Raw genomic sequence first — 27,669 nt, 5'->3', positions numbered from 1 at the left:
CCAACAACTGATCAATCTGGATATGGACTGGTGCAACATCCCCTAACAAAGTCATCAGAAAGTGTGGTGGTTTGACCCACAGTGGGACCATGTGGTCCCGCATTCAATCCCCCAACCCAGTGAGATGGGATGGGAGTCACAACAAAGGGGGCAAAGGATTAGGATGAAGGACAGGGATGGCTCACTCACCAGTTATGGTCATGGGCAAAAGAGACTCAACTTGGGGAAGAAAAAACAATTTAATTAATTGCAAATCATCTAATTAGACATAACAACCACATCTTACAACACCTTCCCCCACTCCTCCCTTCTTCTTGGGCTCAAATCACTTTGCTCCTGATGTCTCTACCTTCCCCCTACAGGAGCACAGGGGACAGGGAATGGGGGTTACAGTCAGTTCACCTCTGCTGCTCTTCCTGGCATGAAAGTCCAGAAACAAGATGTTCCAATGCAAGCTTCCCATGGAGTCACGGACCTCTTCAGGCTCGGCTCCTGTCTCCGGCATGGGGACGTCCATGGACTGCAGACTCACCCCCCACTCTGGGGGTCTACCCCTGCTCTGGCAGCAAGCGACTCTTGGGGTTACAGTTCCAGTCAAACTTGCCCTCAGGCTCCTCTGCTCCAGTGTGGAGTTCTCCATGGCCTACATGTGGGTTTCTGCTCCGCCACTGAATCTCCATGGACTGCAGGGGACTTTGTCTTCTCCTACTCCATGCAGTTGAACTGGGTGTGGGTCTCTGTGCCCTCTGGCATTGAAGCTCTCTCTGTGTCTCTCTGTCCTTTGTTTTGGCTGATGGTTGTCTTCTGTTAGATCAATGGTCCCTCCTCTAGGTTGACACCTACTTCTTTTCAGGACAGTCCTTCCCCTCACCAATATGGATTGGCAGAGGTGTTTCTCTAGTGCTCAGTGGCCCCAGCCTGGGCTGGGGGGTCTCTGCCTTGGAGCCAGGGGAGCTTTTTGCTCTCACAAGGTGGCCCTTCCCCCACTACCAAAAAACCACGCCCCCTACCCCCAAAACCCAACACAGAAGGTCCTCAATGTGAAGACAGGCATGCTGCAATTGCTTTAGTCATTAATAAATGCAAAATAACACAGATTCCTATGGGCTTAATTTTAGATAGTTGAATAGTCTTATCAACACTAATAGGACTTAAATATTTGCTGAAATAAGCTGTAGATCTGGGGCCATAATTTGCACAGTAAGATCCATCCAGTCAAACTGCTACTTCTTCACACAGCACTGGGGAAGAGACCGCATTAAGCTGCTCGAATGATTCACATAATTCCAAATATGTAACTGAAAATATATCAACAAACTGGAAGAAGTTACATGAAGAGGTAAAACAAAAAATGGTGGAATACAAGACATGTATTGTGCTGTGGCTTAGGGGTGAACCCCATCTCTGATCTCCTCCCCCTCAGCCTGTCTGTAGACTCCAGTGTTTAAGTGACAGGCCAACACTTGCCCTGTCAGCACAGAACTCCCCCAGCTCTCTGCACCTGCAGGCTAGATTGTCACCTTTAGTGCAGGTGGTAGGAAAAATTGCTTATGGGAAAGACCAAAAGTGCTCTAGCAAATAAATATGTGCAGGCTGGATCAGTGATGACAGAGGAGAAATGCAGTCATCTATAAAGACACAAACATTAAAGAAGAGAGTGAATTAAGTTGATACAAATGGTTAAAAGCAAGAGTAGTGGGATGGAATTCAATAAAGTATGAACTGAACATCAGGGGAAACACACTCTGTCAAAAAGATCTAATATCCTATAGTATTATCTCCCATGAGAATAGTCATTGCATTTTTCCACAAAACGTGGTAGAAAACACGCTGGAGGGAGCAAAACTACGAACACAATGATCTAACGCTTCCTTTGTGCTTGCAAAACAAAGTGGTTCCGATTCTCTGTACTTTTGACACTCTTCCTCTGTGGTGGGAAACACCCCAGTCAAACACAAACACATAGCCACTGTCTATGTTAAGGCCTGGATTTTGGTCCCTTGATAGGATGGGAAAAACATTTCAGCACAAAAAAAAAAAAGTGTTACCATGACCACAACTAAAACTTAAACTGTTCAGTTAAGGAAAGGTTTTGAGGGTCAATGTTGGTTATAAACACTTCATATGCAACTCGTGCTGAGATTAATATCACAGTGACCAGATAGGTGTCAGCTCCTTTAATTTGACCAAGTTCAATCCTAAATGCATATAGAAGGGAAGGAATAATTTCTCTTACAGGAGATTAGAAAGAGCAAGATGAATATAATTAGTTTATACTTTTTGTGCTTTTGCACAAGCTGAAGAAACAAAAAACCCCACAGAATATGGCAAAAAAGAGACCTGATGCAGAGACCTAGCTGAAGTGACAAGTGATTTTGACATGGAGGAAACAAACTAGTTCTTAGAAGCAGGAGCTGAAAGAGATGTAATGAGAAAAAAGACAAAACTATTATCTTGCTACTGCTGTTACACAAACTGGAGGTCTTCTCTGATTTGCTTCTCTCTGAGAAGATAGACTAGGCTTTGGTATGACCTTAACTATAAGGAACTCTCTCTTAAGGTCTTTCTTTCATAGAAACAAAAGAATTATAAAATAGTGTGCATGAGGTAATTTTTGTTTCCATACTGCCACTTGCTACATCTTTAACTCAGAAGAAAACTCTTTCTTGCACTCAGAACATCTATGCAGTTTGCTCCACCAGGTACAATATCATCTCAAAAATATCAAACGTAATCATGGCGAGTAACAAAACTGATGGAGTGGACCCGTGATGTCAAATACACATACATCCACAAAAACCCTGGAGACCATAGCTAACGTAACTGAAGACTCCATGCAACTGGTTCATCGATCTGCAGCTCTCTACAATGCCATCAAGTTCAATGTAAATAGAATTTACCCGTTTGATAAGTCTGTAATGACAAGAAGAAATTGGACAGAGGGGGACTGGAGAAAGGAGAGTAGCCCTGAACAGGATACATTTTAGAGAACTAATTTCTCTATATTAACTATTTGGATTTCATCAAGTAGAAAGTATTGCAAGACAAAGAAGACTATTTCTAAAGTGCTTCTTCAAAGGTTTGCATTTTGATGTGACACTAATTTACAGTAGGATTCTTTGACATAAGCTATTACCAAATAAAAAAAGTGTTACAGCCTAGAGCAAAATGAGACCTCCTGTATTTAGAAATCACATATTCTTTGGTCTAAATTACCTTCTCACATGAACTCTCAATTTGGGACTCTGTCTACATTGTCTTTCTCCTTCTCCACAAGAGGGTAAGTGAAAGGGAAATCTGTAGAAGGCGTTCCTCCTGAAAACCAGAAGGCTTATAGTCTCACTGGAAAACACTGTCATTTAAAAAAAGGAAAGCAAGGACAGGTTTAGGGAGGAACCACTGCATCACTATGACTAAACACATAGGCATCCACTCTTTTAAAATCTGACTTTCAACTGCCAGAAAGGTCTGAGTTTTCACACAGTGCCCAGGTTACCAGGTAACAATCAAAGCAACTGACTGCCCAGGGAAGTTAATAAATCATTTGCTCTAAGCATCACAACAAACAGACCTACTCCACTGGAAAACAATCAGTTTAAAAAAGCCAGGAAAGAGAAGCAGATAAACTTTATCTACTGTAAATACCAGAAGCTTATTCCATCAAGAATGGTCTCTTCAGCAGACATAAGTATTTCTGCTGTAAGTAACATGGATATGTGTTAAATCAGGGCCAAAAATCCTTTCAGAATTCAACAGTATTTAGGTCATCTGCACTCTATTGACAGACACTGAACTCTGAAACCCTAATGATGTAGCTCAGCAACAGTGCATGCTGTCCCGCTAATGAGGCCCTTTTTCCATGAATAATGAGTATGGACATCAACTCTGTTGCCAGGTACATAATATAAACAGTATTTAACACATGGCTTTTGGTAAAGCAGTGTGTCTGCTTGCAGAGGCTGAGATTTCGCATAACGCCTTCCAACTTTTTAGCCCAGGGTGGGGGCAGACTGACTGCTCAAGGAAACAATTTGTTCATATGTTATCAAAATACAGTAAATCAGGTTTGGTCTTAGTCAAAAAAAAGGCAGTGGAGTGGGACCAACAGAAACTGCAGATAGGAAAGTATAAATGAGTTCATTGTTTTCTATTCCAATAAATCTTACAATGCTTGAAACTGATGAGTTCTAAAATGAGCTGAGACTCCCTGAGACAGGCCTTCTGAGACTCATGAACTGTAAGGGTTATACTGGTTAAGGCTGTGTTTGCTGAGTCCTTGTGCACACCTAGTGTATACACACACCTTTGTTTATATATGGCAAAGCATGAGTTGAAACTGCATGGATTCAAACAGACAAAGTAAGAAGAGTTTTATTTTTAAAAGCCTCATTTGTTACATTTACAACCTCAGTTTTGACTCTATCAGATGTTTTTGAGAACAAAAAACCCCCACACCTTCAAGTTTTATCAACTTCCATAACACAAAGTGCCACCATGGTATTATTTAACTAGAGATCAGTGCTTTATTATGCAAACGTAGAGCTGGCACAGGACTTCAGTCTGAGATTTGTGAGGGTATGGCTTAATTCTCTGTTCTGTCACAGTTCTGCTATCTCCCAGGGCTATTATCTCATAACTACATTAAAAACTAGAAGATGCCAATATCCCGTGGTGCCTGTGGCATAGAAATGGGCCTATTTACTTTCTTCTTAACGTGCAAAAAAAAAAAAAAAAAGTCCATGGGGATCTGCACCTGTGTCACAGGAATTACTGAAATACAAGGAGCTACAAGAAAGACTGTGATGTTACCACTTTAACTGCATATTTCTTCAACCAGACTAACTGCAAACAAGACCTCTCCCACAGTCATTAGTGCTACTGGATGCCAGTAGTCAAGGGACTGGGTGACATCTTTGCTTAGAATGATGTGACTTCAGAAAGAGTTGAAAACATTCCAGGCTGGACTGGCAGCAGTGACTATCACTAATGTTAATGCTTTTTGGCATTCAGGAAACGCAGTAGAGAATGTCAAATGAAGAGGAGGCAGAAGCCACAGAGAAAAGGGTAGATGTAAAAGATATCTGGTAAGACCGGAGCTGGAAAGTGGGTGAGGAGATATATACGACCACCACTGCCCTGAAGAGAAGACTGGGATAGCTAGTTAGGAGAGGCAAAAGAATGGAACTGAGAACAAATGGTACTGGCTGAACAAGTTGGTAGGAACTAGGAGCAATAGAAAACTGAAACTGACCATGGAAAAGAGAAGCAGAAGACAATTCAGTACACAAATAGGACAGAAGATCAATTAAGGGCAGGCTGGAAAAGATGTTAATTCCTTCAAAGAATAATGGCCAAAGCACTGAGGATGTAGGTTCCAGAGATCATATTGGTAGCCATTTATACAACAGTATCTCAAATAATGTCCATCTACCTTTTCAAAAACTTTGCAAGTTACAAGCCTTAAAATCTCTATTCAAAAAACACCAGAAAGGCTGTAAGAGCTACTAATTAAGAACATTTTAAAGGCTACAAGATCAATCCTGAGAAAGAGTTAAGAAACATCAAAATTAAGGCTACCTGTTTCACTGTTAATTCAGCTATTTGGTTCATATGTGTTATGATCTTATTTTTAGTTATAAGATTACATAATATTCCTTTCATAAACTCCCTTGCCTACTCCAGTGCACAGAATGAGACTTTTCTGAGGATGAATGAGGATTGTGTAGTAACACAACAGGAAAGTGATGGCTGTAGGATTCCTGATTCACTTACTGCAGATCTTGGAATGTGAAAAGTGAGAAGCCAGGGTCTGCAGAAATAAGATGAAGAGTGGCACTGTGAAAGTTGATGAACACTGCTCAAGAGAACTGTTTCTGTCACAAAGTTTCTACCCAGAACAAGGAGAACCCATCTAACTTAAACTAAACAAAGTATGCCACTTGGTGCTTCTTACTTTGTCCTTTCTCTGTTTGAGACCCTTGTGTCCTGAATTCAAGTTCAAAGGACTAGATCTGAAGGTAGCAGAAGCTGTAATTTGAACATAAGAAGTGATGTAATGCTGCATAAACCAATGTTTACTGAAAAATACTGAAAATTTATGCAAAAAGTTCACCTAGTCTTCTGAGATTTCCAAGTTTTCCCCATAAGATATGAAGTCTACTACTCACTAGACTGCTGCGGATTGAAATCAATTAATGGTTGTAAAGCACTTGTATGCTACTAAGTCAGCATTCATAGAAAAGTCCACAAGGGAACTGATAATCTTTTCTTCAGACAAGGTTTGAATAGCACGCAATAAAAAGTCCGCAGAACCTAAACATTCATTCTTTAAGCATTAACACAAAGCAAAGAAAGCGCAGAAGAGTTGCTAGTACCTGAGTTCCACTACCCTGTACAATTAATTAAGCATATTTTAGCAGAAAAAATGCAAAATGTTTAATTTTTGGATTAAGGACTCTGTTAGGCAATCGATGAAGCTTGTGCCTTAATTACACCTTAATTACAATGTTTCCTAAATTTTAAGAGTTTGACTTAGAAAAATTGTTTCTGTGTGTATAATATAGAGAAAATACAACTAGATATGAACTTACCATCATACTTTGCTAAGACGGCCTGGACATCTGCATACGCTTGCAGTTCCAACAAAGCCTCTAGCAGGTTTTCATGGATGTTGAACATGCTGAGCAGAGGAAACTCCTTCATCAACTAAAATCAGTAACACATGAAAAGGTTACATTAATAACATGGAAAAGGGTTTCTTGTTCAAAATGCGTAGAAATTTAACCACCAAGTTAAAACCCCTCAGTTTCCCTTGTTATTGCCTCTTTCCCAGAGTTCACTATTATTTCAGAGATTTCTGAGCTTTTAATGGACACTGGGTCAGGTTTCTTGACAAGACATGCTTTGCATATGATGTAATTAGTCAAATCCAAGAACACAGCTGCCTGAAGACATAACTCTCCTTCAATTAACAAGTTTCTTCAAAATATTGGAAAAGAATCTTCAACAATTGTAGCTCCTGTACATCAGTAGTAAGCAATCTGGCACCTCTCCGATATATTATTAGAAAAAAAAAAACAGAAAATACATTGAAAAAAATCAGAATAAAATCAAATGAGAGAAGCTTATATATATGCAACTCTATTATCAAGTATGTGATATTAGAATTCGTAATTGTGGATACTTTAGAAAACAATTGCAATTGTGGCCAATATAAAAAGAAAAGAAAGAAAAGGCAGCAACAATAGGAAAGGTAATGTTTATACAAAACTAACACTGTAACTAAAGCATTAATCTTGTATGACAACTGAATGAAATGTGTAGTTAAAATAATCTAATCCTTTTACATGTAAGTGTCTTTACTTTATGAACTAACCCTTTGAGAAATACCATGAATTTGTTCTTAGACACCCTCAGTTTCAGTGTCTGCATGGATTCAAATGACTGAAGCTGATACTCTACTGCATCTCCTTTTCGAAGACACACTTATTGGAAGCATCCATGGTTTTTACTGCAGAATTGACTAAATCATATTTTTTGTTGTCAGAGTGATTCTCTAAAGAACTAAGTGTTAAAAGATCCTTCCTTCCTTGTGTTGTCTTTATGGTTGTTATACCTTAACCGCCTACATTATGTACATTCAGCACAAAAAGGTCCCACACGGTGTGGAACTAGGATAGCTGATATCAGCACTGTTTTTCAGAAACTTGCAGGGGAGCATTATCATTTACAATTTCTTTGAGATGGTTTATGAGAACAAAAATACTATAATAAGTCAAGTAAAGCAAATGATTCAAGGTCAGCCTTGCTCAATTTGAAAACAGTAAGCTAGACCTGGAAACTGTCACTTAATAAACCTGCCTTTCAAGATACAAATGGAGAAACTGATGAGAGCCAGCAGATCTTAATCTCACAAACAGGTAACAAAACCAAAAGTAAACCAGAATTGAAACAAGATGGGTGGAGATTCACCAAGAACTTTAGCAAATGAGAAACAGGTAATGCACTATATCTTCTTCACTCTGTTAAGGAAGAGATTTTAATAGAGAAGCAGAGAGTTTCTTTCTTATGTTAATGGTCTGGCATAAACTAATATAAGAATTACTCTGACCTTAATGAATAAGTCTATCTAAATTTGGCTACCTGGATAGTACTGACTTCACTTCAGTTTGATGATTATTAAAATATGAAAGGCAAGGACAGCAGTGTTTTGTTTAACCGATTACATAAATTTCTGGTGAGAATCATGATCACTGCATTGAAAGAGCTCACCAATATTTTGATGCTAGTGGCATGAGGATGGCCACAAAGCTACTAGTTTCAATGGTAGGAGCTGAACTTGTGAAAAGAACACAAACAAAACTGGATAGCTGGCAGACTTTTATCCTTCTCCAGTTTTTCCAAATAATGGACCACAGGCCTTCGTGCCCATGTGGGCAAGTGGAAGGATTTGACAATAAAATAAAAAGTTTAAGTCCTTGCTCATGAAGAAAAATAACTGCAGGTGAAAATTCACACAGCTGGATTCTTCAGTTAAGGATCCAGCATAGAGCCTACTTCTCTTCATTCTTGTCCTTACTCACTATTGCATTTTTAACAGAGGAAGCTACTACTTGGCAGGAAAAAGCATGACAGAACCTGGCCCTATGTAAACAGTGATTTAAAGTTCAGAATGAACATATTGCAGAGAAACCCCTCCAAGGGATTAAGAAAGATTATCCCTGCTCATTGAGAATGAATAATGGTTGGCAGAATAACATTCCCTCCAGCAGTGAAGAAAAGGGAAGAGCTGCAGCTAGTTATAGACATACTGTGGCCAGTAAAAGCTCTTACTCTGCTTCTCCATTTCTCACTGACATCACTCACTGATTATTTTCTTCTATTTTAATTAGATTCTATCAGAATGATAAACCCTGCCTAAACCAGCAGCAGAATCAAAGCCAATCTGGACTGCCAGGCCTCGAGACTGACAAGTGTTAATAAGAATTAATAAAGGTTTCATCTGGAAAAGGTCGAACATTATGAAGTCCAACCCAGTTATAATAAACTCAGTTGATATTGTAGCTACAAAAATAAAACGCCTTTAAGTAGCCACTCAGCTATTCGAACACTGACTGTGCACAAATGACAGCATGTTTGCTATTAAAAAAAAAGAAAAAAAAAAAGAGGACATGAACTCATTTCTCTGTCATCTTAGCATGTAGAGTGTATAGTTTTCACTGCAAATAATTTTCAGTCACAGCAAAAAAAAAAATTTTGAGAAACTTCCCAGAAAATAAAGCCTTTTAGATGGAAAAATATTATGACAGGTCATCTTTTAGGCCTCATAGTGAAAGCAAACACTGGGGAAGAAAAAAAAATGCCACAGAGGTTGCAACATAGGCCTGTTGGATGGTTGGGGCAGGCCAAATACTGCATCATGCTGAGGAGCAACGGAGAGCGGACCATGAGCCTGCTCCCCTCCCTAGCAGATGGAGAAGGAGGCTGGCTCATACTCCTTACAGAGATGTAAAGATGGGCATGTTATCCCTGAATATGAGATGAAGAACGCACCCTCGAGTTCCCCAGACCGTTACAGCATCAAGCTCTAATCTGGACTCTAAGAGGCACAGACCTCTCTTTGCACCCAAAGATTTATTTTCTGTAAAGTTACTAACACTTGCCAAATTGTTTGGCTTATCAATTTTAATTCTCTTTATGTCTTTACTGTAATGCTTTCATTTCAGTGGCAAGCACTGCACTTAAAGAAAAGACAAAGGCTCTGTTAATCATCTTTCTCCACACCTTAAGACCTCAGGAGACAGTCATCAAATTCAGCAGTCAAGATTTCTCATCAAAGCTGGCTGTTACAGCTCTTTATATAAACACTAGATAGGACTGTAAGTTTCCTTGTCAAATTCTAGTAAGCTGGTTTCTCAGCTGCCATGAAAGAGTTGTGCTCCACTGAGTGAAGCTTATTTTCATCGCATATGAGAACAGAGAGCACAGGGCTGTGAATGTATTCCCTTACAATAGAAAGGTGTTCAAACAGCTATTAAACATATTATACCAAATCTACGTTTACAAGGATTTTACTTTGAACTTACACTGGTCGAAATACTTTCTAGTGACAAAAATCAGATGTAGGGCTGAGTTAGCCCATATTCTGTTCTAATTACTCCATACATCTCGGGGGAAATAGATACATGTGTAGAAAGAGGAATTGCTTTTCATTGAAAGACCCATTAGGTATACTGTAAATACAGAGAAATGGTAGCTTTTGCAGATAGTTAATAATTTTAAATTTTTTAGATAAATAATATTTTGGGAGTGTAAGTTCACAGAAAAATTCTGGAAATAAGTCTGACACAATCAGATATCTTATCACTAGTCCTGGGAGGGCCATATTTCCAGACTCACCCCAATCCATGTTGCAGGGTGTAGGTTCAATGATTTTGTGATGGATATGGAAATCTGATGATCACAAAAAAATGCTTTATGGTACAAGGAAGTTCACATCTGATTTACTGGATGAGGAACAAGTTTTATCTCCCAAAGAACAGTTTAATGAAGAGGACTCCCTTCCCTGAGAATACTTCCATCATCAGCATTTTCTCATTTAGATCTAATTTTTGGAGCATTTTCAAGGAATGTAGCTTTAACTGTTGCATCCGTTATTCTCCCTGTGATGACATTAACATCATGCATCAATTAGCAATGATACATCATTTGTGTAGAAAACAGCTTTAAGCTACAGTTTATGCCTATGACTAGACCACGGGACTCAAGGGAATACAGAGGTGGATAAATGAATGATCTTGTATATAACCTGGTGTTGACACATTTATTCTCCATTTGCATTATGGTTGTATGCTTGGTCACATATTTTACGGGCAGTGCATGCAACCACTCATTGCTGCTTATACTCTTATGTTCTTAGCAAACAAACAAAAAACATTTTTAGGTCAATGTTTCAACTGAATACATTCATAAATATGAAAACTAATTCAGCTTAAAATGAAGAAACAACAACAAGCAAACAAGAGAAATTCAATACAAACAGTGAAACTGCTATAACCTTAATTCCTAGTGTATTTGCTCCTGCAGTGGGTATCTGAAATGGTAAAATCTGTCTCCTAAAAGGAATGACTGAGGCTGCCATCTTCCAGGTGCAATCATCCATCACCAGTGAAGAATCAAGCACACAGAATGGATAGCACTGTTATTTTCACAAGTCCTTGGCATAAGCTGCTATCTGGTATATATTCTGTAAGAATTGTTAACTGGAAAAGGTAGAAAAGGCAAAATTACCAGCCATTTCTGAGTAGGAAAACAGAAACCTCAGTTTCTATGGGCTTCATTGTGTACAGCTGAGATTTCAGATGTCATGCTCTGACTGAAGCTTACACTGGGCTTGAGGCATTGGGAACATGTCACTCCACGTTGACTCTCTGACATCTATTAAGATACACTAATGCTTAAGTTTTCCTCCTGGCCAGCTCACCTGGCAAGGACAGATGGGAAGAAAAATTGTCAGCAGACTAAGGCTAGCACACAAAAATGCTCTGTTAACAATGCCAGATGCCTAAAAATTAGGCTAACTCCTGGTCCTAAAAGTGCAACTCATACCATTGTGATCTCACTGTGAGTGGGATTCATGTGATGTAAACACTCTCATAGCTCTCAAGAGCTGGAAAATGATCTGAAATACATTAGACCTACCTGAATTAAAGTTCTCCTTAATTACAGCAAAAGTAGGATTCTGTCATTTAATACATTTATCTATGATGTGCTGCATTCCTTTTGGCAAATAATCAGTTTTGTTTGGAAACAGCTCCACAGTTACTCTTTTACAGCTCAGAGAGGAGAAAAGCTAAGAAGCCAAATTTGCCAGATCCTGTTCTTTAGGAGCTTGGAAATGATTAGCAGTAGAATCCACATATTTTCATCTGTATGTGGAATTCAAGGAATTTGACTTGTCATCTAATGGTTGAATGGTTCAGAGTGTCAGAAAAGAGACCCAGACCCAGTTTGCACTGACTTTGAGATGGCACAGGTATAAAATTTGCTGACATTGCATTTTTCATTTGGAAAACATGAGTTTAGTCCTAGTGTTCCATTATATTCACAGATAATAGGACTTGTCTTCAATGCAGGGTTAACAATGAGTCAATAAAGTGAAAAATATCTTACTGAACATGCAAACTCTAAGGAAATATGCTAGAACATGCAGACTATGTTCTCTCTTAATCAGAGGATTAAAGCCTTCAGAGTATGACTTCAGTTCTTCAAGGAGTGTAATTATGAAAATACTGTTATTTGGACTGTGTTGTAAAAATACACATATTTCAGCAATAAAGAGAATTTTAACGGCAGATGTGGCACGAAACCAGAAGAATGCAAGTTGTTCCAGATATACATTTACTACTAAATAATCACATCACCTAAAAGTAGTAACAGTGATAAACTAATTTAATAGTGTTCGCTACATCAAAGATTAGTAACTTTATAAAGCATGAAAATAATTACTTATAGCCCCCTTCAAAAACATTCCTGCATTTGCATCATCCCATAGTATTTTTTGCAGAAACGTTTTCATATTTTAGTAGATTTTTAAATGAAATGAAAGAGAGAAAATGATCTAGTAGTTCAAAAATGGACTAGAAGATTCCAGAGAGATGGAAGAGCATAATTAAAGGACAATACAAAGCCCCTGAACTTGGAGTGATGCAAAAGGGCAGACAAAAAGCACCCCAAATTACCAGGGCTCCTACCAAGACTATGTGATTTTATTCCAAGACTACATTCTATCTTAATAGAATCACAATGCTGGAGAAACATTATTATTGGGTTTAGGTAGTGGTCACCAAATTTCTAGTTTTTGAGGGTTTTGTGTAGGATCACAGTAATGACAAACAGTGAGGGGTCTGAATCACATGCAGGTAAAGGGAAGGGATATACACCAACAGGGGAATGACAGGAGTCTCCGTTTTGTTTAAGAGCCCATTCAAACGAGGGATGTTCCAACCTGCCCCTTACACTTACCCATAACACGTGAATCTGTGACAAAACAAATCACATTTGAATATACAGACATATGGAAGTGTTAAAATCAGCATTTATCACTTGCTATTATTGCAGCGCTTGTGTGTCAGAACAAGAATTAACTGAAGATACTACTCTGCAGTGGAGACTGGCAAATGTCATCGTTCACAAAAGCAGCACTCCTAAAATTTATGAGATAACTCTTGGTCCCATTTAACTAAGAAGTACTTTTCCTTCAATAAATGGTACTTTAAATAACTGCTACAGATGTTAATAAATCTAGAATCTTACTCAAGGCAGAGCAGCCTGCTTAACCTGACCTATGTAACACAAGCCAAAGAATCTGACTCACTAATCCTTGCCTCAAGCACAGAGGTATTTGGGAGAGACAGACAGTAACTGCTGATGCAAGTAGCTGCAGAAGTTGTGTTGTTAAGTTGCTAGGGATCACAATATCTCTATTAGCAATTAGTATTCTCTTTCTTTCACACAGCTTGATAATTCAAGGGGCAGAACACTGTCCCAGCTATGTGTTCCCATTACCCAAAAGCAAATCAGCAATGCATACGAGAATACAGAATTCAAGAGAACACTGAACAGAAAACCTAATTCAAAACGCAGCAAAAGAGGTTGCCAAGAAATTATGCTAGATTTGCAGAGCCATCATACCAGCAAAAATCATTAATATCACTGGTCATAAAAAGATAAAAACCCAACCTACCCATACCATTAAAATTCATTTAGTATGGCTGAGTACCCTTTTGAAGCCTTGAAGTGATGTATGCTCTTAAATAATTTTAAATGCTCAGGGCAGCCTGAGTGTTTAAACAACTTATGCAGCCCATTGATACTGGTAATTCTTTAGTGTCTCCCGTGACATGAAATATGTTTTTAGAGACTGTAGGTGAGCACCAAGATGAACACATAAAACGCATCCAACTGAAATATCCTGAGCAAGATTCTCAGCGCTAGGTACACAGAAGTAGAATTCTAGGTCCTTTATTGTGATCTGAAGAGTAATTCTCATCAGATATGACTGATCCCAGAAATAAAATTTACTTTTCTGACTCTTAAAGTGTTTTGGTTTCTGCCCTTCTCCAGAGCTGAGGAAAGACCTGGAGACCCTTTTCTCTCCCTAAACCTCACTTTTTTTCTAAACAAAGCTGCAAAGCATAGGGTAAGTTGCAATTCCACTGTGTCTCAGAAATGTATACTTGTTAAGTCTACAAAGCAGTCTTCAGGGGAGCGCAGGACTATGAGGTAGGAGGTAAAGACACTCTAGAATAAGTTTTTTTCATCTTCTCTTTGAAAAGGGAAGTGATTAAGAGCTTCTGTTCACTTTGTCCACTAGCAGGCCTTCTGCCTGACACCCTTCTCTTTCCTAAATATACATCATCCTTCAATGAAAGCTTGCTCAGTTCAAATGTTCTCCAGGACAATCCCATGACGCTTGAATTAATTTGACAATTCACTTTCTTGCATGGCACATTTTCACTTGGATACTCCAGTGACCCAGTCAAGGGAAATGCCACATCAGTCTGCTCCTGAATTCAGTATCACAGCCACTCACTGATTCAGTCACCCACAAAGTACAGAGAGAAGTGCCTTCACATAACCTCCACATTCTCTGTTTTTAATCAATGAAAAACATGAAACACAAACCCAGCACACTTCTGTTCTCTTCCATTGTAACGGTGAGGGAATCGACAACGACCAGACAGAGGGCAGCTGGTACAAAAGGCTGTCATTGCTCATCAGCAGGTAGCTACTCAGCTTGCAACTTTGTCCCCAATAAAGATTCAACATGAAGGGATACAGAAGATTCCACGCAGCCACCATTAAGGACTTTCACCTCTGCACATATCAAATTCTCCAACATCGTTTAGAACACATTACTTTAAATCCTCCTAACATAATCAGCACAACACATAAAACCACCAGCACTGTAGACTTTCTCCTCAGGGACAGTAAAAGAGATCTAGTTCCCTCACAGACTATATCATGCTCTGTATAAACAGGAATAAAACTGGAATAACTCTGTTGACTAGACTGGAGTTATTCCAACAATACGCTAATCAAAATGAGATCATAAGTTAACTCAATATACACAAATAGTGACAGCTGTTGGTTTCTATAGCAAAATATAGTAAATAATTATCATTAGAAACATACGCAAAAGCATCACCTATGTATGATTCAATTACATGCTTCCATGAAAATTACAGGTTTGTAATACTCATTAATTCAACTCAGCTAAATGAATTACATCCAAGCAGTAAAGCCTGCAACAAAATAAGATCTCAAAATCAATCACAGAAGCAACAGAAATTCCTATTCATTTTTTTTTTAAATTAAAAACCCCCTCTTTTTAAACAATTTTTTAAAAACTGTGTTTAAATGGGTCATACCAACCCTGTGCAACACTACAGGCTTGGAGAAGAGTGACTGAAGAGCTGCCTGGTGGAAAAGGACCTGGGGGTGTTGGTCGACAGCCAGCTGAACATGAGCCAGCAGTGTGCTCAGGTGGCCAAGAAGGCCAGCAGCATCCTGGCCTGTATCAGGAATAGTGTGGCCAGCGGGAGTAGGGGAGTGATCATGTCCCTCTACTCGGCACTGGTGAGGCCGCCCTTCAAGTACTGTGTTCAGTTTTGGGCCCCTCACTACAAGAAGGACATTGATGTGCTGGAGTGTGTCCAGAGAAGAACAATGAAACTGGTGAAGGGTGTGGAGAACAAGCTTTATGAGGAGCGGCTGAGGGAACTGGGATTGTTTAGTCTGGAGAAAAAGAGGCTGAGGCGAGACCTTACACTACAACTATCTGAAAGGAGGTTGTAGCGAGGTGGGTCTCAGTCTGTCCTCCCAGGTAACAAGCAGCGGGACAAGAGGAAATGGCCTCAAGATGTGCCAGGAGAGGGTAAATTTCTTCACCCAAAGGATTGTCAAGCATTGGAACAGGCTGTCTAGGTAAGTGGTGGAGTCACCATTCCTGGAGGTATTTAAAAGATGTGTAGATGTGGTGCTTAGGGATATGGTTTAGAGATGGACTTGACAGTGCTAGGTTTACGGTTGGATTCTATGATCTTAAAGATCTCTTTCAACCAAAATGATTCTATGAAATCTCTTCAATATAATATTAAAGAATATGATTTTCCTATCAGTAGTGCATATAGCCATATAATAAAAATCTTATTTAAGTCACCAACAACTCATTTTCTTTCCATTAAGGTGTTTTAAGCAGGATCTCAGTCTTTTCTTACATAAAATTCAAGACAATCTAATTCATCAGTAATGTCCTCAAGATGGCCTCATATATGCAACGAATTAAACACTCTCAAATATTTTATTTTTTCGAAGTGGCAAAGACTCACTACATCCCAATCATATTTCCCAGATGGTGTCACAAACCTCTTAACACTTCATTTCCATCATGATCCATGTCTTGAGAAATCTGTTTTCAATCTTTCAAACACAAACAGGGCCTCCACCCTCTGTCCCCTGATGATAGATTCAGCAGTCCCCAGCCAACATATTCTTCATATTCTTTTTAGGGTGAATAAATTAATCTCCTCCCTCATCAATCACACAGAAACCTTCAATGACACATTCATGTTCTTCAAACTTCTTCATAAGTGTATTACTTATGTCTTTTATGAAGAAATGGAGAATATACGTTCATCAGAAATAAGTAGCTCCAAGTCAGTCTAAGAAAAGCATCTGCAAAGCTGACTTGACCCTTCTCTTGCTCTCAGTGTACTGGAGTTGTGACCTAGAGATACTGCTGCTTTTATATTTCATTTAGGGACCTGCTAATTCTCAGCTCTGCTTGCTCACAACGAAGAGCTCTAAAGGCATCTAAATTCAGTTCTGAGGATTTGGCTCAGTGTCTGTATGCGTAAAAATACAGACTGCATTGATCCCAGTCAAAGTTCTAGAAGCTGAAATTCTATCTTTATACTTCCTTTGTCTTGCATCCAGTCCTTTCATTTCAGCAAAACGTTCCTATTAAAGAGAGTGTTTTCCATCCTTCAAGTGTCTAACAAACAATAACTTTGGGTCTCCCTGTCATTGCTGCCTGTAAGTTCCCCATTGTACTTAACTTCAACAACACACAATATTCTCTCTAGTGACAGAATAAGCCTTTCATTATAATCAAAGCATTCTGGGTCTCACTCTGCATAAGAAACCAAGGACTAGATGGACCACCCAAGTCCCTGAATCCAGTGCTCTGCATACAGCATTAACCACACATACTGACATCAGCAGAACATGGCTTCACAGAGTATCTGTTCCACACAGCCCTATCTACAAATCACAAAACACGTTCAGCAGCCTGTAGTAAGGTCCAGAAATGGCCATAATTATGATGTGTGACATTGGAACGTGAAATTCAAAATTGTATCTTTCTTGAATATGAATGGTAGAACTTAGAATTCCGATGTTTGTCCCCGAACATTTCAATATTTGTCCCAGAGTGCCTGTGTAACAAAATTCATGAAGAATCAGTGGAGCTGACTGGACTGAAAACATTGTTTTTGAAATCAACATTCTCCCAGCTGACCACAAGACTGCAAAACCACGTTTTTCTTCCTCACCCCTCCTTCTCACACTCCTAGCTGTACAACGGCTGGGTTTTTGACAAGTTCTTTTTCAACACCTCCATCTGGGAGCCTAGTGATTCTGGTGAGTGAGAGTTGTGTGCCTGAAAAACCCCAGCTAGAGACAGGAAACAAAGTTACTCACCACTTGCCATCTGGTAGATTATTTAGGATGAGGACCTGTATTATTATGATGAACTCTGCTCAATGTTTTAAAAAAATATTCGTAAGTGTTCCAGTTCCAGGAGAAGATGCTGGGTGCTGGATTCCAAGCTGGCAGACATACTTGCCCTACTGCTGCTGATGCAAGTCCCTAAGCTCCAGAGAAAGTCACTTGCCTTTTTATTGTTAAAATTCCCACTGACTTGCGGTAAGAATTTCCCGTTTCACTAGTCAGGTTTAGGGACCATTCATCCGAGCTGCCTAAAGCAGACTTTACAGGTGCTTCATTCTGGTCTGCGATTCCATTTTGTGCATTTAAAATCTAGGTCTTTTAGCTTAACTTGCAGAACTGTATGTATAACTAGCTGGATTAATCTCTACCTCACTTTTGTGGGAGCTGAAAAATTAAGTGTAAGAAAGGGGAACACAAGAAACTGGTAAGCAGTTTTACCATCATCTGCCCTGAGCTCTAGGGCTCCATTCCTCCTTCTGTCATAGACTTGCTACTTCGGGTGAGGTAAGTCACATCCTCAAAGAATTGTGTTCCTAATCTGCATCCAGGGGGATCTCACTTGAAGAAATGCTGGGCATATGCAGCTATCTCTGAACGTTAGCATTTTACACACTCAAAACATATGCAGTGCCTTATGCGGACAGCTGCCTCTCCTGCCATCCCCAAAATAGCTACTGTTTGGTGTTTCCAATTTGTAGCTTTGTAGCTTACTGACTTATGACTACCATGATTATATCCCTAGAAAACAGGGATATAATCATCTCCCATCTCAGAGGGAAATCAGTTCATTAGAGATTAATTACTTGGTTTGGCCTTCTCAGTAATAGGTTTTGCATGAATAAGTAATACTGTCTTCAGGTCTGAATAGTGTGACGTAAACAATGCAAAGAGCCAAACTGCAGCCTTGCAAAGAGGAAATAGAATACTTAAGACCTTTTTATTAAGTTAGTGACCTTCATTACATGCTTCAGAAAAAATGTGATCTAACTTCATGATCAAATCATTACAGTAAAAATAATAATTAAAAAAATCACCCCATTCAACATGTACCAGGATGGGAAATTCAGTCTATCCGAGTAACCACCCATCTGGCATTTTGTGACTTCATAGTGTTCCTTTCACAACCTTATAAATGATCTCTTACCTTAATCTTTACTTACATTGCATATAAAAATGACTATCAGTGCTGCACGTAGCAGGAATTGATGCCAACTTACAAGCAAATGCATATAATTTCTATGCTACTATTATCTAAGTATCACATGCAAAACAAATCCAAACTCACATCTCTCATCATTTTCACTGCTTCCCTGGTCCTTCCCAGCTTTCTTGCACACATTGCCAGCCTCCTCTTAATATAAACTAACACATTGGTGTCCCTTCCTGTATGAGGGGAAAAAGAAACAGCATTAAGATAAATAAGATAAAACAAAGGTTCATTTAATATTCCAACAAAAAAGGAAACCGTTTTCTTGACATTTTTTGTTATTCACGATCATCAATGCTTTCACAATAATTTTAATTAAAAACTACCAAATTCTGCTGATTTAGATGTGGCATAACATCACTGAAATCAGTGGAATTATTCCAGATGTACTGTGGTATAAAAAATGACATGTGGGTTGGCCTTATATCTATGAAATATAAGCAGACTTGAAGGTACAGAGAATGCCAGAGGGTATAGACCATCAAGTTATCCAGTGAGACAAGGAGAACCCCTATGAAGTCAACATTGGCACAAAACTCTGTGACCACACACAGAGCATTAAGTTACTTGCCAATTCACATATATGGTTAAGACAAGAGCATCCATGAAAATGCACATTATATCCTGCCTGTTTTCTAAGTTACAGTGTATGCGCTTGTTAATAGATGTAGCAAAACAAATCCTCATCCTCTAACAATCTTTTTCCTTAATGACTAGGAGCAAAGAAGGATGCCCTTAACTTTCTGTTTACGGAGTCTTTACTTGTTACCCAAATATAATCTTCAAACTCCCCACACTGCTAGTTATGGATGGCAAATTAACATGTTTCAGATATGACAGTCCTATGCACTGGAAGTTGCCCTAACAGCAAAGATGACAGAAACTAAACAGCTGCAATAATTATTCTCTTGGAATTATTATTTGTTTCATTTCTTACTCTCTTCCCCATAATTCCAGTGTGAACTCTTAACACACTTCTGGACCAACAGGAAATGTGCGGACAGTCAATCATCTATAAAATTATCATATTGTGAAAACATAAAACACCTGCTACAAATGACCTGCATATAGTATGCAGTCTGTAAAGATTTTAGTCTGTTCCTAACATTTTCAAGTCTTTCATAATAAGAACAAGATGTGCATTGAAAACATTCCAAGTACCTACAAATTGTTTTAAAGTTGTGATTACAATTTTCAGATAGATTAAGCAACAGGTTGAAAGGTCTGACTTTAGAAGAACAAATAAGGGAGGGAAGAAATTTCTTTAGCTGTATTTTATATTATATAATTCCTTAGCTCTGTATTGATTCCTATATCTATAATAAACAATTTATTAGTTACATCTGTTTCAATATGTTTATGTAGTTTAACTAAGATGTATACATTTCAGGTTAAGCTCCTTTTCAGTAGGAATGGTCGAAAGGCATTTACTATGAAATCAAGATAACCCTTGAGACCAAAATTTTCTGAGGTGACTAATGATTCGGGGTGACTGACATGAGCCACCTTAAAAAGACTGCCCACGCTTTCTATAAACCAGCATCTTTTGAAACAGGTTAAGGTGGGTACTCAAAGTCATTATTTACTCTAAAAATTCAGAGTCTAACATAAAATACTGTATGAAGGAGATGGAACACATGAATAAACAGAAATATAGAGCAATATGCTGTTCAATAAATTACATAGTGTTTTTCACCTGAACACAGAAATGTAGAACATGAAATGCCGAGTTTTCATCCCAAAGTCAACTTCAAGGACCAGAAATGGAATGACAGACATCACAGAACCATGGAGTAACTGCCACACATCTGTCCACAATCCTCTCTAAAGAGAACTGATCTCTCCCCCTTTGTAAACCATGCAGAAGTCCAGCATATAATCAAGAGAATTGTACCTGAAGACCCTGTGTCCAAGGCCCCATGTGAGGCTGGAACCTCTAACTTCTATGAGTGCACATGGACATCATCAAGGGGAGGCTAGGTGGTACAGAGAACAGTCTAGCCCCTCCTGAAGCTGCAGTCAGGAGCTGGCAGTCACTTTTCAGCCCTTCCTACTCTGTGGCCATTCACTTAATTTTGCAATTCAACTGGCTGCTTCCTCTGCTGTAATACTGAAGGTTCAGGGTGCCAAATTTGATGATGACAGTAATCATCTAGCACACACAGGTTACAAAAATACCATACTTCTTTGCCTGCACAAACTTAGCCAGGTTATCTTGGACATAAGTATCGTGACAGTGTTCAATTACTCTTACTGTGTATTTTTCATAGAAACACTGTTATTTTCTGTGCTCAGATGGATTGAGTGCACAAATTAAGGTTTTGCAGGCAACCATAAGCCTGCCGGAGCCTGAAAACCGCTTCAAGTGCTCAGCTGCTCCATATTTTTGTTTTCTCCAAAAATAAGCAAACCATCCTAAATATCATTTTATAACCAACAAATGTTTAAAATACTACCCCCAAGCTTTATAAAACCCCAACTTTTCAGGTATAGACTTGTGTACCCTTTGAAACCAGAGATGACAGATAATTTCACTAAGTACAATTGTTAGCAGCAATCTTGAAATTATGTGAGATAGCCAGAGGTTGTGAATTCAGGTCCTGAGAAACTCCAAGATGCCCAAAGAATGTTAGTGCTTGTATTTATGTAATTAATTGGCATTATTTTTGCCTGAGGTAGCCACTGTAGACCAGAAATAACCTAGACTGTTTGCTTTATTTATCTTTGTATTAATTTACTGGCAGTGGACCCTCATGTATTTTCTTAGTTTTAAGAAGCATCTAATAAATATCATCACAGCAGCTAAATCTGCTTATTCAAGACCTAAAAAAAAAATAAAAAAAAATCTAGACTTTCAATTAGAGTACTGTATTATTCTAGCTGTTGATTTTTATGTCTCTGTGACCTTTCTTAATATATGCAACTGACTTTTCAAATGTCACACTGGTTAATAGTTCTCATTAACTTTTACACAGAACAATGTGGAGTACATATTTACCCTCACAGCTGATGGAAAAAGCTGGCAAAGCATCACTTCACTCCTGTTTCCATCATTTTTTACTGCCTCTTCTCAACATGACCCATGTTTTCAAAATGGCTAAAGGCACTTCAGTGCAATTTCCTGAAACAGCAGCCAGCATTTTCTGAACATCAGACCTCTTTTGGCTCTGCTACATTTTATTTTCTGTTAAGCACATGCTACATATTTTCTGTCATGACAAAGAAAAGGTGCATCTCTAATGTAAGCGTTGCTAGCTCAGCAACAGAATCAAGCAAAAACACTGAAACAAAATAGTCTGGCTCTAGGGCCATATTCCAGACAATGTTAAATACTGAGTACACAGTTCTGAGAGAAAAAAAGCCAAACAAAAAAATCTACTCAGAACTTCTCTCTCTTTAGAAACAACTATGCCCTCCAAAGAAACTTACTGTGTTGGGCTTCATACTGTGCACCATGGTGCTGTAACTGCTGGCTGCGCCTGTAACAGCCCTCTCCAGCTTTCAGAGCTTGCTTGAACAGCTTCTCTGCTTCTACAATTGTTGTTGCTTCCTCTTCGGCCAAGAGAATATAGGCAGTAGCACATCTGAAAAAATATCAGAGGAAAAAACATGAGACAGTTGCATGAAGTAGAAGCTATACAAAGATGTGCAGATGGGCAAGGATGTACCAAATACAGAGGCAATGGAGTTTTGTCCCTATACCTTTCTGGTGAACTATTCTTATGAATAAATATGCTGGCGACCAGACCATGACTCTCATTTGCAGCTACGGTTTCACTCAGCCACTTGAGTATACCTACGCACAACTGCCCCAGAAAGTAAAGCGCTGTCTCACGAAGCAACCATGGCCTACGTCACTAAAAATCCTTCTAGAAACCAAGACTAGTTTTACACACTATTATTTTAACATAAAATGTCTCCATTAATGTAATGGGATGAAAAGAATCAACAGACTTATAAGCCTTGTCATAAGCAAAGATTACAAATGTAATTGTAGAGATTAAAAAACAAAACAAAAACCCACTCCAAATCCCCCCCAAAACAGGAAAGCAGCATTAGGAATATACAGAAAGGTGAAATGCATGGTGAGAGTCACTTCATCCAGCTTTTAGCTGTTTGATTTAGATCTCTTAAGTATCTGTGCCCCTCTGCCTCTGTCAAGGAGCACCTTCACAAAGCCGTTTATTTCACATGTTTAAACATCTAAGAATAGTGTCAGTTGCTGAATGTAGGTGCCTCCCTCATTGGCTACAGAGGGACCTCGGGCAACTACTTTAAACTCCACGGCCACATTTTTAGCAGCTGAAGTTAGGCAGCAGATAGCCTGTTGACTTCTTTCCAACTCAAGGCACGCTGCCGGTAAGATTCTTCTTTATACAGAAATAGAATTGGGCTGCAGCTGCCTCTAGAGTGTTTCACAGTCATCAGCTGAGGAACAGGAAACAACAGGCCTGGGTGAAAATGAGATTCCAGGCACCAGTGCTTGCTCTGGGCCACCCAGAAAAGGACTGGGCAGTCCTGGTGAACACCAAGTTGACCATGAGCCAGCAATGTGCCCTTGCTGCAAAGAAGGCAAATGGCATCCTGAGCTGCATTAGGAGGAGCGCTGCCAGCAGGTTGAGGGAGGTGATCCTTCCCCTCTACTCAGCACTGGCAAGGCCATGCCTGGAGTGTTGTGTCCAGTTCTGGGCTCCTCAGTACAAGAGGGACATCACCATACTGGAGAGAGTCCAGCAAAGGGCCATGAAGATTGACTAAGGAACTAAAGCACCTCTTATATTAGGAAAGGCTGAGAGAGCTGGAATTGTTCAGCCCAGAGAAGAGAAGGCTCAGGGGGGGATCTCATCGATGTTTGTAAATACCTGAAGGGACGGTGAAAAGAGGACAGAACCAGGCTCTTGCTAGTGGTGCCCCGTGACAGGAACAGAGGCAATGGGTGCAAACTAAAACACAGGAGGTTCCCAGGAAACACTTTTTTACTGCGAGGGTGACCAGGCACTGGCACAGGCTGTCCAGGGAGGTTGTGGAATCTCCCTCCTGGGATATATTCAAAAGTCATCTGGACACGGTCCTGTGCAACGCGCTGTAGGTGGCCCTGCTTGAGCAAGGAGAGCTGAATCAGGTGACCTCCAGAGGTCCCTGCCAACTTCAGTAATTCTGTGATATGTGAGTAAAACAGGATAGGGCTTATAGCTTACTTCTGCAAAAGCCTTTTATGCCACATGCTCCCTCAGTTAAGCAGGAGGGAAATGGAATTTCCCTGGAAATTCCAGGGAAAACAGGAACAAACAATTCTTTCTCTCCTTCTGATGAAATACATGAAGGACAATCCATAAAGTACCAGTTTATGGAATTGTAGAATGCAGTAATCTCTGACAGCAACCTGAGGGACTCAATCCACTTCATGCACTTTGGCAACATTTATACAGCTTGCCGTGCCAGTAAAGCACCGCAGCACCGAGTTTATTGTGGGATCTCAGAATACTGCACTGCTCATTGAGAACATAAATAACGGACTCAAAGGCAGAAAGAATTACATCGTATTCTCTCACACTATGAAATGAATATTTCAGAAGATGTTTGTGAGTCCCTTCTTTCTTGCCTTCATTCAAGACAACTGAGAACTCCAAAAGAGAACTCTCCATCCCATAAATGCATATTTTATATGCTTATCAGGAGACAACAATTAACACTTTGCTACACTGATCCAAAGTCCACTGACAACAGTGGGATGACTCCCATTGTCATCACTGCCTTAAGGATCTTATGGGTGGGTAGCTGTGCTTTTTTCTTCCCATTGAAGGCCTTCCTGTGACAGGTCTGTAATCATGGTTAAAAATTACTGTAGCAAACGCCCTACCTTGAGCTATCATCAAATGGATTTTTAAATTCCAGGAAATCAATATTAATGGTGTTGTCACTCACTCATTCAATTCCAAAGCTTCATGTGCTGCAGAAATTCGGGCTTGGGGGTTTCTCTCTCTCCAGGCCTTTTGCATTACTATTCAATAAAAAAGGCAGAACAGGGGCATATCAGTCATTAGTATTAACAAGGAGAATCTACGGCATTATAATAAGAGAATTTATTGCTCTCAGCCTGACTCACTCCAGAGCATTTCAAGGAGCTCAGTGATCCCTCCAAAGGTACATAATCAACATGAGCTTTTGTCCCAAACACACAGTTTTGTTCTTTCATTTAATCAAACTTATATCCATAAGAAAATCTGGCTGAGAGATCATGCCATGTGCACTGTCACATACAGAGGTGATAAGCAGCTTTTTCCTCTTGGGGAAGTAGATTTCACAGGGCACAAAAGAATACAGTGACAGCTGCAATCTTATTCTAGTGTCTTACTGTGCTGTTGCTTTCAGTTAATGTTAAATGGAAACAACATCCAGGCTAATCAGACCACCTTGTAATTAGCCCACTGAGTTTGGAAAATAGGATTCCTGTTTATTGTGTGTCAAAAAAGCACAGTATGTTCTCCTTTGTAATTAGGCCCTCAGAATGGAGTGACCAATGGTCAGTATCTCCCTTTCCCAGAGACAAAGAGGATTTGTCTCTTCAGAGGCAAATTCTGATGATCAAAATCATTGCTGTACATTTTTAGCAGAACCAAAGTCTGCGCATGGACTTAACTGTAAAGGCTTAATACAACTAAAGCTGCTGCTTACATCAAACTCAGTTGTAAATGAGTTGTTCCCATTTTTTGCAGAGCTTCTAACTACATCAGGGAATGAAAAAGAAGGACTCAAGTTTTACATAGCTCTTTCTCTTCTGTCAGCATAGACTAAATGGGACCTGGGTGATGTGACTCAACATACTACACTGCAGCTGGAGGCAAATTAAACTATACATGTTTGAAGCCCCTGCAAGAAACAAGAGGAAAAAAAACGAGTCTTTACTCTTGCAAATGGTACCTTAAATGACTTTAGCAAGAAAGTAGAACAAATAGTGACACAAATTAGATAGTTTATACCTATATAGATACTTGTTAAGATCTAGAATACTACCCATCAAACAGCAACAGCTTTCCAGGAACAATCAAACTTTTGCCTTTCCTTATCTACCTGAGAGAACTGATGTCTCACTACATTTTTCTTGCATCAGTTTAAAACAATCATTAACCTATCAGCAAAAACAGTTGTTAACAAAGGCTCTTACTAGCATCTGCCGGCCGTAAATGATCTGTATCACATGTAAAGAACGTCTGATGGTCCTGTGCTGAAAGATTCATATCGTAGTAAGTCAAAGGTTCTCTCCCTGTTACCCATGTATACCTGCAAACATGCCAACAAAGAGACATTTTCATTAATGAGGTCACATTTGCCAAAATTAATCTAGAAAAGAATCCTAGATGTTAAGAGATGGGCATAGCCTACTAAGTTCACCCAGCCAATCTCCTAAGCAACATGCATTGCATTTCAGTGTACTGTGATGGAGTGACAGTAGTTGAACCTAAGCTAATAAGGATGTTGGAAAGCACACACCGGAAATCAGTAACACGCATACTCAAACATTAAGGCTACATGAAACCGAGATATAATTCATTAGGTTGTTTGCTATAACAGATTTGAACAGAATTACTGTATTAGTAGTACCAGGTACACTGCATTTAAGTTTTCCAATTTTTTTAAGATCACTAAAAACTGCAGAAATAACAAGTGCATGAGTATGATTTCAAATTCTGTTTCATTCAGAAACATTTTACAAATGACACAAAAACCTGGCATGAGCACGTGTCCACAGCTGGTTCTATTTTTCCACCTCTCATTTAGATTAATGGAAAAGCACAATTAAGGTCCTTAGCCCATACTATGCCTGAAACTGCAACATCGTACGTAGCACTTACCGATTATATTCCGCTCCTCTGAACAGATTTAAAGGATTTCGCCAGACTTTGCATTCTGTCATAAACAGAAATACACAATAGTGAATCTCTCCCAAATTACAATGGTATCTGAGATTTATTTAGAAACATGTTACCTTCTAATGTGCCTTGTCAAGTAACTTCTAGTTTTTGTAGGTACAAATAGAAAAAGAAAGAAAAAATCAAGAGCACAGAGTTGCAGGTACCCAGACTGTTACTCCTTTTTAAATAATAATTTCATTACAAATTAGTGTCAAGAAATGTAATTATTCCAGACAAATAACCACTAATAGAGCTCCAAACGTCAGATGAAAAGATAATACTGATTAGTTCCAGGGCTCACATTTACCATAATGCAGAATTTAAGAAGGATCACACTGGGTTACTGCACTGAAAACCAGCAATTAGCTCAGTCCCTATGGACTTGTTATTTCTACAGAAAAACTTCACTGTCTAGTTAATACTGTAAATCACTGAGAATCTCAGCTACAGTTGCCAAATTTAATTCCTCCTTAGCTCATGAAGTAAAAAATCCATAGCAACATCTGCTGACCTTACTTAAAGGGTTGACAAAGGATGCTGAAGTTGATTGGCAGGGGAAAGTTCACTGCATTGTAAAGGTCTGAGAACACTAAAAGCATTTCATACTTTTCACTTGGGGCGGGGGGAATACAAATTCTTCACACTACAGGTAGGAAGAGATAAGAAAATCCACAACAACATAATTTAGAACAGAACTGAAAAAAAAAAAATCACACAAAAAAAATTCTATAGCTTTTGAAAAAGTGAGGTCTTGAT

General features: G+C 39.2%; 1 protein-coding gene across 1 annotated transcript in view; it reads right to left on the bottom strand.

Moving 5' to 3' along the window:
- LOC104525016 (suppressor of tumorigenicity 7 protein homolog) overlaps nt 1-26,915 on the bottom strand; it is a gene marked incomplete at its 3' end in the record, with an annotated part of 32,267 nt that extends 5,352 nt beyond the window's left edge. The window contains exons 1-6 of the mRNA XM_010168059.2: nt 26,854-26,915; nt 26,166-26,281; nt 24,926-25,001; nt 22,430-22,584; nt 19,079-19,176; nt 6,591-6,705 (exon numbers count right to left, since the gene is read on the bottom strand). Coding sequence (XP_010166361.2) covers nt 6,591-6,705; nt 19,079-19,176; nt 22,430-22,584; nt 24,926-25,001; nt 26,166-26,281; nt 26,854-26,915 — 622 coding nt within the window. The remainder of the gene's footprint in view (nt 1-6,590; nt 6,706-19,078; nt 19,177-22,429; nt 22,585-24,925; nt 25,002-26,165; nt 26,282-26,853) is intronic.
- Between the last annotated feature and the right edge of the window lie 754 nt (nt 26,916-27,669).

This window comes from Antrostomus carolinensis, unplaced genomic scaffold (genome assembly GCF_000700745.2).
Source record: "Antrostomus carolinensis isolate BGI_N321 unplaced genomic scaffold, ASM70074v2 scaffold12495, whole genome shotgun sequence".
NCBI lineage: Eukaryota > Metazoa > Chordata > Aves > Caprimulgiformes > Caprimulgidae > Antrostomus > Antrostomus carolinensis.
The sequence above is the reverse complement of the archived record's forward strand: the minus strand, read 5'-3'. Positions and strand labels throughout refer to the sequence as shown.